Source organism: Notolepis coatsorum (assembly GCF_963971535.1).
Source record: "Notolepis coatsorum genome assembly, chromosome: 2".
Classification (NCBI taxonomy): domain Eukaryota; kingdom Metazoa; phylum Chordata; class Actinopteri; order Aulopiformes; family Paralepididae; genus Notolepis; species Notolepis coatsorum.
Window position 1 is genome coordinate 25817419 of NC_140166.1, and position 14555 is coordinate 25831973.

At 47.5% G+C, this 14555-nt stretch overlaps 1 protein-coding gene across 1 annotated transcript in view; it reads right to left on the minus strand.

Moving 5' to 3' along the window:
• parp8 (poly (ADP-ribose) polymerase family, member 8) overlaps positions 1 to 14318 on the minus strand; it is a gene marked incomplete at its 3' end in the record, with an annotated part of 303800 nt that extends 289482 nt beyond the window's left edge. Inside the window, exons 1-2 of the mRNA XM_084309021.1 lie at positions 13852 to 14318; positions 10230 to 10284 (exon numbers count right to left, since the gene is read on the minus strand). Coding sequence (XP_084165147.1) covers positions 10230 to 10284; positions 13852 to 13939 — 143 coding nt within the window. The 5' untranslated portion in view covers positions 13940 to 14318. The remainder of the gene's footprint in view (positions 1 to 10229; positions 10285 to 13851) is intronic.
• Positions 14319 to 14555: the final 237 nt, after the last annotated feature.

Consider the following 14555-nt stretch of genomic DNA (forward strand, 5'->3'; position numbering starts at 1 on the left):
TGATTCTCCTAGATCTATCTGCAGCCTTCGACACAGTCAACCATCAGATCCTCCTCGCGGCCCTCGCAGGAATGGGAGTGGCTGGATCTGCGCTGACATGGCTGACATCATACCTCAATGACCGCTCCTACCAAGTGTCATGGAGAGGGACTCTGTCGGCCACCCGCCCCCTCCGGACGGGTGTCCCCCAGGGCTCGGTCCTAGGACCCCTTCTCTTCTCCCTCTACACTAAATCACTGGGTAACATTATCACGTCTCATGGCTTCTCATATCATTGTTATGCCGATGATACTCAACTCTTCCTCTCCTTCCCTCCCTCAGATATCCACGTCTCTGAGCGGATCTCGGCCTGTCTGTCCGACATCTCCGCCTGGATGACGACCAACCACCTCAAACTGAACCTAAGCAAAACAGAATTGCTCCACCTGCCGGCCAAATCCTCCCCCCTGACCGACCTCTCCATCACAGTCGAGAATGCAGCTGTGACCGCGTCGCCGACCGCCAAGAACCTTGGTGTTGTCCTCGACGACCAGTTGAACTTCTCTGCTCACATCGCAGCGACAACCAGAACCTGCAGATTCCTCCTGAGCAACGTCAGAAGGATACGCCCCTTCCTGACAAAAGAAGCCACCCAACTCCTCGTCCAATCAACAGTCATCTCCCGCCTCGACTACTGCAACGCACTGCTAGCTGGCCTCCCGGCCACTGCCACCAAGCCTCTTCAACTCATTCAAAATGCAGCGGCCCGCCTGATCTCAAACCTACCGAAGTCCGCCCATGTCACCCCACTTCTTAGGGACCTGCACTGGCTCCCCATTGCTGCACGTATCCGCTTCAAGGCCCTCGACCTAGCATACCGTGCAGCAAAGGGAACCGCTCCCGCCTACCTCCGGTCAATGGTCTCTAACTACACACCCTCAAGACCCCTACGCTCTGCATCTTCTGGCCGCCTCAGATCTACTCCTATCCAAGCTCCCGGAGGGTCATCAAAGAGAAGCCGCCTATTCTCAGTCCTTGCCCCACAATGGTGGAATGAACTACCCATCCCAGTTAGGACAGCCGAATCCCGTCCAATCTTTCGCCGTCGACTAAAGACTCACTTCTTCAACCATTATCTGAAATGATAAAAAAATAAAAATAAAATAAAAAAAATCTAATCCCGACTAACCTTAATGTCATGCACTTGTCCTAATAAACTAACCTACACTGTAACACGCAACACTTTGATGAACATTGTTACTCAGCTGATAGAGTTATACCCTTCTTGCTGTCTTGTCGCACAGAACTTGTAAGTCGCTTTGGATAAAAGCGTCAGCTAAATGACTAAATGTAAATGTAAATGTAACGTTATGAGAGCTAACGTTGCTACCTACTGTACCCGGCGCTGCTAACTGGCTAACGTTATGAGAGCTAACGTTGCTACCTACTGTACCCGGCGCTGCTAACTGGCTAACGTTATGAGAGCTAACGTTGCTACCTACTGTACCCGGCGCTGCTAACTGGCTAACGTTATGAGAGCTAACGTTGCTACCTACTGTACCCGGAGCTGCTAACTGGCTAACGTTATGAGAGCTAACGTTGCTACCTACTGTACCCGGAGCTGCTAACTGGCTAACATTATGAGAGCTAACGTTGCTACCTACTGTACCCGGCGCTGCTAACTGGCTAACGTTATGAGAGCTAACGTTGCTACCTACTGTACCCGGCGCTGCTAACTGGCTAACGTTATGAGAGCTAACGTTGGTACCTACTGTACCCGGAGCTGCTAACTGGCTAACGTTATGATAGCTAACGTTGCTACCTACTGTACCCGGCGCTGCTAACTGGCTATCGTTCCTGTTTAAACAAAAATGTTAATAAATGGGAGCTTCCTCAAACAGCCATCTCTTTCCCGACAATCCCCTCTGTGCACGAACCCTTACATATGGTAATTAAACATTAAAACACCTGCGGCTTATAGTCCAGTGCGGCTTATATATGCACACATCATTCAATTTAGCTGCTGCGGCTTACATTCAGGTGCGGCTTATAGTGCGAAAAGTACGGTAGATCCCTCTAGTCTAGAAACCCTAAGAAATTGTGCGACGTGCCTTTAAATGTAAAGTGCTATCTGATTGGACAAACCTGCCCAGGTCACTTAGAACTATGAACTCACTTCATCTCTTTAAGGCCTCTCTGTTTATCTTCAAACAACCTGCTCTTGCTTCTACTTATACTTGAGATGTGGAAATGACTGTGTAGGTGCATGTGTACATTTACTCAAAAAAAATTTCTGGCATTTTGTGTGTGTGTGTGTGTGTGTGTGTGTGTGTGTGTGTGTGTGTGTGTGTGTGTGTGTGTGTGTGTGTGTGTGTGAGAGCAGCTCAGGGCTCCTCTTTCAACATGCTGCCTACCTACTGTACCCGGCGCTGCTAACTGGCTAACGTTATGAGAGCTAACGTTGCTACCTACTGTACCCGGCGCTGCTAACTGGCTAACGTTATGAGAGAAAACGTTGCTACCTACTGTACCCGGCGCTGCTAACTGGCTAACGTTATGAGAGCTAACGTTGCTACCTACTGTACCCGGTGCTGCTAACTGGCTAACGTTATGAGAGCTAACGTTGCTACCTACTGTACCCGGCGCTGCTAACTGGCTAATGTTATGATAGCTAATGTTGCTACCTACTGTACCCGGCGCTGCTAACTGGCTAACGTTATGAGAGCTAACGTTGCTACCTACTGTACCCGCCGCTGCTAACTGGCTAACGTTATGAGAGCTAACGTTGCCTACTGTACCCGGAGCTGCTAACTGGCTAACGTTATGAGAGCTAACGTTGCTACCTACTGTACCCGGCGCTGCTAACTGGCTAACGTTATGAGAGCTAACGTTGGTACCTACTGTACCCGGAGCTGCTAACTGGCTAACGTTATGATAGCTAACGTTGCTACCTACTGTACCCGGCACTGCTAACTGGCTATCGTTCCTGTTTAAACAAAAATGTTAATAAATGGGAGCTTCCTCAAACAGCCATCTCTTTCCCGACAATCCCCTCTGTGCACGAACCCTTACATATGGTAATTAAACATTAAAACACCTGCGGCTTATAGTCCAGTGCGGCTTATATATGCACACATCATTCAATTTAGCTGCTGCGGCTTACATTCAGGTGCGGCTTATAGTGCGAAAAGTACGGTAGATCCCTCTAGTCTAGAAACCCTAAGAAATTGTGCGACGTGCCTTTAAATGTAAAGTGCTATCTGATTGGACAAACCTGCCCAGGTCACTTAGAACTATGAACTCACTTCATCTCTTTAAGGCCTCTCTGTTTATCTTCAAACAACCTGCTCTTGCTTCTACTTATACTTGAGATGTGGAAATGACTGTGTAGGTGCATGTGTACATTTACTCAAAAAAAGATTCTGGCATTTTGTGTGTGTGTGTGTGTGTGTGTGTGTGTGTGTGTGTGTGTGTGTGTGTGTGTGTGTGTGAGAGCAGCTCAGGGCTCCTCTTTCAACATGCTGCCTACCTACTGTACCCGGCGCTGCTAACTGGCTAACGTTATGAGAGCTAACGTTGATACCTACTGTACCCGGCGCTGCTAACTGGCTAACATTATGAGAGCTAACGTTGCTACCTACTGTACCCGGCGCTGCTAACTGGCTAACGTTATGAGAGCTAACGTTGCTACCTACTGTACCCGGCGCTGCTAACTGGCTAACGTTATGAGAGAAAACGTTGCTACCTACTGTACCCGGCGCTGCTAACTGGCTAACGTTATGAGAGCTAACGTTGCTACCTACTGTACCCGGTGCTGCTAACTGGCTAACGTTATGAGAGCTAACGTTGCTACCTACTGTACCCGGCGCTGCTAACTGGCTAATGTTATGATAGCTAATGTTGCTACCTACTGTACCCGGCGCTGCTAACTGGCTAACGTTATGAGAGCTAACGTTGCTACCTACTGTACCCGCCGCTGCTAACTGGCTAACGTTATGAGAGCTAACGTTGCCTACTGTACCCGGAGCTGCTAACTGGCTAACGTTATGAGAGCTAACGTTGCTACCTACTGTACCCGGCGCTGCTAACTGGCTAACGTTATGAGAGCTAACGTTGCTACCTACTGTACCCGGCGCTGCTAACTGGCTAACGTTATGAGAGCTAACGTTGCTACCTACTGTACCCGGCGCTGCTAACTGGCTAACGTTATGAGAGCTAACGTTGCTACCTACTGTACCCGGCGCTGCTAACTGGCTAACGTTATGAGAGCTAACGTTGCTACCTACTGTGCCCGGCACTGCTAACTGGCTAACGTTATGAGAGCTAACGTTGCTACCTACTGTACCCGGCGCTGCTAACTGGCTATCGTTCCTGTTTAAACAAAAATGTTAATAAATGGGAGCTTCCTCAAACAGCCATCTCTTTCCCGACAATCCCCTCTGTGCACGAACCCTTACATATGGTAATTAAACATTAAAACACCTGCGGCTTATAGTCCAGTGCGGCTTATATATGCACACATCATTCAATTTAGCTGCTGCGGCTTATATTCAGGTGCGGCTTATAGTGCGAAAAGTACGGTAGATCCCTCTAGTCTAGAAACCCTAAGAAATTGTGCGACGTGCCTTTAAATGTAAAGTGCTATCTGATTGGACAAACCTGCCCAGGTCACTTAGAACTATGAACTCACTTCATCTCTTTAAGGCCTCTCTGTTTATCTTCAAACAACCTGCTCTTGCTTCTACTTATACTTGAGATGTGGAAATGACTGTGTAGGTGCATGTGTACATTTACTCAAAAAAAATTTCTGGCATTTTGTGTGTGTGTGTGTGTGTGTGTGTGTGTGTGTGTGTGTGTGTGTGTGTGTGTGTGTGTGTGTGTGTGTGTGTGTGTGTGTGTGTGTGTGTGTGAGAGCAGCTCAGGGCTCCTCTTTCAACATGCTGCCTACCTACTGTACCCGGCGCTGCTAACTGGCTAACGTTATGAGAGCTAACATTGATACCTACTGTACCCGGCGCTGCTAACTGGCTAACGTTATGAGAGCTAACGTTGCTACCTACTGTACCCGGCGCTGCTAACGTTATGAGAGCTAACGTTGCTACCTACTGTACCCGGCGCTGCTAACTGGCTAACGTTATGAGAGATAACATTGCTACCTACTGTACCCGGCGCTGCTAACTGGCTAATGTTATGAGAGCTAACGTTGCTACCTACTGTACCCGGCGCTGCTAACTGGCTAACGTTATGAGAGCTAACGTTGCTACCTACTGTACCCGGCGCTGCTAACTGACTAACGTTATGAGAGCTAACGTTGCTACCTACTGTACCCGGTGTTGCTAACTGGCTAACGTTATGAGAGCTAACGTTGCTACCTACTGTACCCGGCGCTGCTAACTGGCTAATGTTATGAGAGCTAACGTTGCTACCTACTGTACCCGGCGCTGCTAACTGGCTAACGTTATGAGAGCTAACGTTGCTACCTACTGTACCCGGAGCTGCTAACTGGCTAACGTTATGAGAGCTAACGTTGCTACCTACTGTACCCGGAGCAGCTAACTGGCTAACATTATGAGAGCTAACGTTGCTACCTACTGTACCCGGCGCTGCTAACTGGCTAACGTTATGAGAGCTAACGTTGCTACCTACTGTACCCGGCGCTGCTAACTGGCTAACGTTATGAGAGCTAACGTTGGTACCTACTGTACCCGGAGCTGCTAACTGGCTAACGTTATGATAGCTAACGTTGCTACCTACTGTACCCGGCGCTGCTAACTGGCTATCGTTCCTGTTTAAACAAAAATGTTAATAAATGGGAGCTTCCTCAAACAGCCATCTCTTTCCCGACAATCCCCTCTGTGCACGAACTAGGGATGCACCGATATGAAAATTGGCCGCCGATACCGATACCGATTGTTCAACTAACACTATCGGCCGATACCGATACCGATACCGATATTTGTATATTTGTATATAAGTATTTGTAATTTTTTTTTTTTTTTTCACTTTTTTTTACATTTTTTTTTAATGAAACTACTGTATATTTGTATGTGTATGTTTGTATTTGTAGGCCTCTTTACTTACTTAAAAAAAGGAAACATCAAGAAATATGTTTATGGTATCACTATCTCTCTCCCAGTATCGTCTTGCGGCCTGCAGAGGGATACTATTTTCTTCAACCAGAGCTTTCAACCAATGCAATGATCCATTCTTGCGGCCTGCAGCGGGATACTATTCTCTCAACCAGAGCTTTCAACCAATGCAATGGAACCATTTTGATTGACAGTCGATTCGGCCAATTACGCCACACCGCTAGCACCCACCTCCTGCTTGCCCACCAATCGGCAAGCGTTTATAAATTTTTCTACTTCCGGGCATGCCGCCATTGTTCTGTTTGCGAGAGCACAGAACACACTTAACGTAGCTACGTTAGCTGCCCGGCCCGCCGACCGGCGCTCCACGCATGACCAAATGAGACATAATGATTTTACTGCAACACATGTTATAATAAAACAAAGCCTTTCTATACATTTGTCTGGTTGAAAACTTTATTAACAGATTGCAGAATGTGTAGTTGGGTACGGAATGAGCAACGGAATGGAACCGAGCTATGAACGGACTAACGGAGTAATGCCTTGTTTACTGCTATCTTCGGGTAAATAATATGCTTGTTATTGAACGTGTAACACTTCATTTTAACAGCAGATACTTTCTTAAATGCCATCTTCCCGAGAGAGGGTGTTGACGGGGAGTTGTTATTAATAGCATTGAACAGCTAACCGAAAGCTAGCGTTAACTATTGTTAAAGGTTTAGCCATAACGTTACCTTGGCTAAAGTTAATGCAGCAATAATGACTGCAGACCTGCAAGCAAAGTACAGCAAGTTGACAAAGGAGTATTCCAACGCAAATCACATTTTCACCAGTAACGTTAGTCTTGCATCTAATAGCTAATAACGTAGCTACGTTAGCTGCCTGGCCCGCCGACCGGCGCTCCACGCATGACCAAATGAGACATAATGATTTTACTGCAACAAATGTTATAATAAAACAAAGCCTTTCTATACATTTGTCTGGTTGAAAACTTTATTAACAGATTGCAGAATGTGTAGTTGGGTACGGAATGAGCAACGGAATGGAACTGAGCTAATGAACGGACTCGGAGTAATGCCTTGCTGCTATGGGTAATAATAATATGCTGATGTTATTGTCCGTGTAACACTAACTATATAACGCTAATGCCACAAAACGAATGTCTTGTTAATCATAAGTAGTTACTTTGATGCAGTAGATTGTGTGTGTGTGTGGGGGACGGCGGGCGTTGTGCAGGTAGGTCGTGAGTGAACTTTTTTTTTTGTGCCTTTTGACGCTACACAAATTGATGGGTATTTATCGGCGACTGCTATCGGCACATTTGAGCTTATCGGCCGATAGGCCGATAGCAGTCAACAAGGCACTTATCGGCCGATACCGATACCCGACCGATATATCGGTGCACCCCTAGCACGAACCCTTACATATGGTAATTAAACATTAAAACACCTGCGGCTTATAGTCCAGTGCGGCTTATATATGCACACATCATTCAATTTAGCTGCTGCGGCTTATATTCAGGTGCGGCTTATAGTGCGAAAAGTACGGTAGATCCCTCTAGTCTAGAAACTCTAAAGAAATTGTGCGACGTGCCTTTAAATGTAAAGTGCTATCTGATTGGACCAACCTGCCCAGGTCACATAGAACTATGAACTCACTTCATCTCTTTAAGGCCTCTCTGTTTATCTTCAAACAACCTGCTCTTGCTTCTACTTATACTTGAGATGTGGAAATGACTGTGTAGGTGCATGTGTACATTTACTCACTATTTCTTTCTGGCATTTTTTGTGTGCGTGTGTGCGTGTGTGTGTGTGCGTGCGTGCGTGTGTGTGTGTGTGTGTGCGTGTGTATGTGTGTGTGTGGAGATGCACCTATACACATTACTGTATACATATTTATCCACATCTGTCTGTACTAGAGGATGACATTTTTTTCGGGATTCCCACGGGATGGGAGTCAAATTCACTTTGAATCACGCGATTGGGCAGGACCAGGAGTAAACGTCAACGGGAGCAGAAGGGAGTGGGAACTATGACAACTAAATCAATGGGATTCGGGCAGGAGTGGAAGGGAGTGGGATCAGTCTCTGTGGGAGTGGGAGGGAGTGGGATTTTTTTTTTAAACTCTCACTCGGGAGTGGGATTATTTCTGTGGGAGTGGGAAGGAGCGGGAGTCAAAATCCACTCACATGTCAGCCTGTAGTCTGTATATACCTGCATATAATCTCTTTTTTACATACTACCTGTAGATACTATACCTATATCTGTACATATTTCTTACCTACTCTTACTAGTTACGCTGCTGGCCAGTATGACTTACTACTAGGGGTGTAACGGTACACAAAAACCACGGTTCAGTACGTACCTCGGTTTTGAAGTCACAGTTCGGTACAGGTTTTCGGTACAGTGGGGGAAAGTTTGGCTTTCCATGTTCCACTCAGGGGTGATGTGCAGTAACTAATTATACTTGTAGGGCTGTCAACGAATATTCTATATTGAAATGAATAATCGACTTGTAAAGAAAAAAAAAAAAATTTAATTATATTAAATTGTGAAAAAAAACAGCCCCCGGTGGGCGGTCGTTAGTGGTTAACATAGCGTTGTATTCGTTCGGTACACAGCAGTTCGGTACGGTACGGTACACACTGAAATGGTTCGGTACGGATACGTATACCTTTACACCCCTACTTACTACCATAGTGTCTTTATACCTGTATCACCGTATACGTACTAATACCACAACTCTGTACACATACATACATATGATCTGACTATAGCACTATTACTCAGTAGTACTCATTTATATATTTTATACCCATGTCTAATCACCTGTACATTGTATATTACTATTGCACTTTACTGTTACATTTGCACTCTGGTTGGACGCCAAACTTATTTCCATTGTACTGTACAACTGTTATGATGACAATACATTTTAATCTAATCTAACCTAATCTAATAGCAACCGCCCCACTCAACTCCAACTCACACATCAGACCAAAACAACCACATGTAAACAAAGTGCAGCACCAAGCGGGGCTCTTTTTCCCCCAGAGGTCACTGTTTGACAGCGTTGCAGTTTCTACCTTTAAACCATTATTGGTATACTAGTTTGTGTACAGTATGCACTGGACAAGGTATGCACATACAAATACTTTGTTTTTGTTGATTGATTGATTGATTGAAAACTTTATTAACAGATTGCAGAATGGGTACAGTACAGTACAGCTCAATACATACAATTGTTAAGGGGATGCAGACCAGAGAAAGACTTTCGTCTTGTTTACATCAGGGTCCCCCATTTTCAATTCATCATAACATATATGACATACATGACATACAGATAGACAGTACTGCTACATCTATACATGTATGACATACCAGATTTGCAAATACAGTACTGTTTGTGATACAAAAAGAGTCCAGAAAAGAGAGTATATACATTTGACGTAGAAACTGTACATTGGAGGAGGTTGGGTAGGTGGGGTGGGGTTGGGGGGGTGGGTGGGGACTGTACATTGGAGGTGGTTGGGTGGGTGGGGTGGTGGGGGGGTTTGGTAAACACTGTAAACAATGGTTATCATGCAGGTATCGGTTACTGATAAATGATTGTATATAATTGTGTATTTGGTATCTTGGGTCATAATACGATACATGAAAATACATTTCCCGGGGAGCTCCAGTAGCTCACCACGTACCGCGAGTGCTATTTCAGCGCCGTGGACAACCGTGCTCGTCACGGATCTGGGGCTGAGCGAGTTCGAATCCCGGACTGCAGCCGTGCCTTTCCCAGAGTGTCTTCCCCCCCATATGAACCCTTTCAGCCTGCTTCTGTCGGTCGAACTTGACCAAGTATAAATGCGATAAACGTATAAAAGAGCCAGGGAAATGGCCAAAGTTTTAAAAAAAAGAAAATACATTTCCCTCATTCATATGCTGCAGTGTGCAAACTCAATAAGTCCGTCCTCATTAGAATTGTAATTGAGAGCATTTTGTATTTGATGGGGGGAAATGCCCTGGTCGCTAACAAATAGCACTTTTCAACTTTGTGTTGATTTAACTAAACCATTTAGACGTAAATGAACGACTTAAACAGGGGGGGGGGGTTTCGGCTTCAAAGCATGCGCTCTGGGCTCTGTGACGAGCCTCGGTGACGGCTTACCTTCTCGCTCCTTTGCAGTACGTGAACGTGAACGTGGCGTCTGAGTATCTGAAATCTGAAATGAAGAACAAGAGAATGGACGGGTCAGGAGGGACACCTGGAGAGATGGAGGACGAGGACCACATGAAGTCCTCAACAACTAATGTTTCCATGGTAACGTCAAAAGGCTTTTCGAACAGACCGTAAAGATGTAAAGAGCGCCTTGGGTCTCCTGAAAGGCGCTATATAAATCTAAGATATTATTATTATTATTATTATTATTATTATTATTATATCGCTGAACACGTTAAAAAAGCGTAAAAAAGGCCTGTCAATTTGGGGTTTATCGCTGAACACGTTAAAAAAGCGTAAACCGGCCTGTATATCTGGGGTTCTGAGACGTGTGGATGAAAGGCTGGTGAGAGGGCCTGTAGATCTGCGGCTCTGAGACGTGTTGATGAAAGGCTGGTGAGAGGGCCTGTCTTTGTAGTCCAGTGTGAACTGGCAGCTGGAGGCTGGAGGATCATGACAGGAATACACTATTTGCTGTGGCCTGAGCTTTACAGGCTGTGTCTGTACTGTCTCTCCGTCTCATGACCTCAAAACACTCACCTGTATCCCAGGCTCTATAGGCCACATCGCTATACTGTGCAGGCGGAGCGCCGGCCTAAAGGTTCCATCCCCCGAACCGGCAGTGAGTGAATGAATAACGTTCTCCAATCCCTCAATACCAAGTGCCCTTGAGCAAGGCACTTCACCCCCAACTGCTCCAGTGGAGCTGCTCAGTGGTCAACAGTGTCAGACTGGTTGTACTGGGCAGCTCCTAGTGGTCAACAGTGTCAGACTGTGGTTGTACTGGGCAGCTCCTAGTGGTCAACAGTGTCAGGCTGTGGTTGTACTGGGCAGCTCCTAGTGGTCAACAATGTCAGACTGGTTGTACTGGGCAGCTCCTAGTGGTCAACAGTGTCAGACTGTGGTTGTACTGGGAAGCTCCTAGCAGTCAACAGTGTCAGACTGTGGTTGTACTGGGCAGCTCAGTGGGCAGACTGTGGTTGTACTGGGCAGCTCCTAGTGGTCAACAGTGTCAGACTGTGGTTGCACTGGGCAGCTCCTAGTGGTCAACAGTGTCAGACTGGTTGTACTGGGCAGCTCCTAGTGGTCAACAGTGTCAGACTGGTTGTACTGGGCAGCTCATAGTGGTCAACAGTGTCAGACTGTGGTTGTACTGGGCAGCCCCTAGTGGTCAACAGTGTCAGACTGTGGTTGTACTGGGCAGCTCCTAGTGGTCAACAGTGTCAGACTGTGGTTGTACTGGGCAGCTCCTAGTGGTCTACAGTGTCAGACTGTGGTTGTACTGGGCAGCTCCTAGTGGTCAACAGTGTCAGACTGGTTGTACTGGGCAGCTCCTAGTGGTCAACAGTGTCAGACTGTGGTTGTACTGGGCAGCTCCTAGTGGTCAACAGTGTCAGACTGGTTGTACTGGGCAGCTCCTAGCGGTCAACAGTGTCAGACTGGTTGTACTGGGCAGCTCTAGTGGTCAACAGTGTCAGACTGTGGTTGTACTGGGCAGCTCTAGTGGTCAACAGTGTCAGACTGTGGTTGTACTGGGCAGCTCCTAGTGGTCAACAGTGTCAGACTGTGGTTGTACTGGGCAGCTCCTAGTGGTCAACAGTGTCAGACTGGTTGTACTGGGCAGCTCCTAGTGGTCAACAGTGTCAGACTGTGGTTGTACTGGGCAGCTCCTAGCGGTCAACAGTGTCAGACTGTGGTTGTACTGGGCAGCTCGTAGTGGTCAACAGTGTCAGACTGTGGTTGTACTGGGCAGCTCCTAGTGGTCAACAGTGTCAGACTGTGGTTGTACTGGGCAGCTCTAGTGGTCAACAGTGTCAGACTGTGGTTGTACTGGACAGCTCCTAGTGGTCAACAGTGTCAGACTGTGGTTGTACTGGACAGCTCCTAGCGGTCAACAGTGTCAGACTGTGATTGTACTGGGCAGCTCCTAGCGGTCAACAGTGCCAGACTGGATGTAATGGGCAGCTCCTACTATCAACAGTGTCAGACTGGTTATACTGGGCAGCTCCTAGTGGTCAACAGTGTCAGACTGGTTATACTGGGCAGCTCTAGTGGTCAACAGTGTCAGACTGGTTGTACTGGGCAGCTCTAGTGGTCAACAGTGTCAGACTGGGAGGGGCGGCTAGGTGGTGCAGTGGGCAAGGCGCTCACCACCAATGCAGGAGACGCTGGGTTCTAGCCCAGCTATCCGCATTGCTATCAGCTTGGCTGGTCGTTCATACTAATACACATTGGCAGTATTAGGGGGTGGGAAGCTGATGGGTGGGGATCGGACGTTGTGGACAGCGACTCCTACAGGTCGGTTGGTGCGCCTGCGCAGCAGAATCAGGAAGCGACGGGGGCGGCGTGCCCTCCAAACGCAGACCCCCGACGCTGAGAGATCGCGCTGTGCAGGTGAAAAGATGCGACTGCTGCTTCCTCGAGTACCGGAGGGGACACGTGATGTAAGGCTTAGTCCACATTGCAGCCGGCTTGTGGGAGGCATGGCCTAACAGCGTTCGAGACAGGGGAGGGTAGAATTGGACGATACGAAATTGGGATGGGAGAAAAATAGAAAAAATGGAGAAAAAGTAGATTAAAAAAAAACTGTGTCAGACTGGTTGTACTGGGCAGCTCCTAGTGGTCAACAGTGTCAGACTGGTTATACTGGGCAGCTCCTAGCGGTCAACAGTGTCAGACTGGTTGTACTGGGCATCTCTAGTGGTCAACAGTGTCAGACTGTGGTTGTACTGGGCAGCTCTAGTGGTCAACAGTGTCAGACTGTGGTACTGGGCAGCTCCTAGTGGTCAACAGTGTCAGACGGTGGTTGTACTGGGCAGCTCTAGTGGTCAACAGTGTCAGACTGTGGTACTGGGCAGCTCCTAGTGGTCAACAGTGTCAGACTGTGGTTGTACTGGGCAGCTCCTAGTGGTCAACAGTGTGAGACTGTGGTTGTACTGGGCAGCTCCTAGTGGTCAACAGTGTCAGACTGTGGTTGTACTGGGCAGCTCCTAGTGGTCAACAGTGTCAGACTGTGGTACTGGGCAGCTCCTAGTGGTCAACAGTGTCAGACTGTGGTTGTACTGGGCAGCTCCTAGTGGTCAACAGTGTGAGACTGTGGTTGTACTGGGCAGCTCCTAGTGGTCAACAGTGTGAGACTGTGGTTGTACTGGGCAGCTCCTAGTGGTCAACAGTGTGAGACTGTGGTTGTACTGGGCAGCTCCTAGTGGTCAACAGTGTCAGACTGTGGTTGTACTGGGCAGGTCCTAGTGGTCAACAATGTCAGACTGTGGTTGTACTGAGCAGGTCCTAGTGGTCAACATTGTCAGACTGGTTGTACTGGGCAGCTCCTAGGTGTGAATGTGTCAGCGTGAGGCAGGGCGTTGCTGAAAAAGAGCATTTGTGCTCAGCGAACCTACTCTGGGTAAAATACAGGTTAAAAAAGTATATATATATTTAAATATAAATATAAATCAGAAGACCTGGGTCCTGTTTTCGAAGCGCCGTTAGTTAGGCCTGTGGCGGGTAGTACGTGCAAGTTAGTAATTACCTCGTTATACAGTAGATACTGGGACTGTGCAGAGACACTCACCAGAGAAGAGGCAGTTCGTCTCTGCCTTGCAGCTCTCAATTACGATGTCCACGTCTTTTTGTATGCGCTCCTCACGGCGTGAACACATCTGAAGAAAAGAAGAAAGTCAAAAGAAGAAAGAACCCCACTGGAGAACGGCTGCTCCTGCGTCTGTCTCCCCGCTCCCCGTGCCGACGATGACAGTCCCGGTAATAAATCCCTAACAGAGAGATGATGATGATGATGATGATGATGATGGTATCACTGTTTCCTGGCTGAGCTGTACGGTGGTGTGTCTCTGTAAAGCAGGTGTGTCCGTCGCGCCGTGTGGTCTGGTCACCGTCTCTCCGCGTCAACAGACTAATATCATCTCTCGGGTGATAATAACGGGTTATTAATGCGCTGGTGCTGCGCCGGGAGTTTTCCACTTCTGCACCGCGATGAATTTAATAAAGATAGCCTTCTTCACACCGGAAGCGACACCAGTCTCCACTCCTCATCACTTTGCTGTGAACCCAACAATGGCGATCTGGGTAGCTATTATAGCTACTGTAGGGGAGAGAGAGAGAGAGAGAGAGAGAGAGAGAGAGAGAGAGAGAGAGAGAGAGAGAGAGAGAGAGAGCGAGAGAGAGAGAGAGAGAGAGAGAGAGAGAGAGAGAGAGAGAGAGAGAGAGAGAGAGAGCGCTACTGCTGGTCTTAAAGTGAAACTAACATTGCCTGCTTTT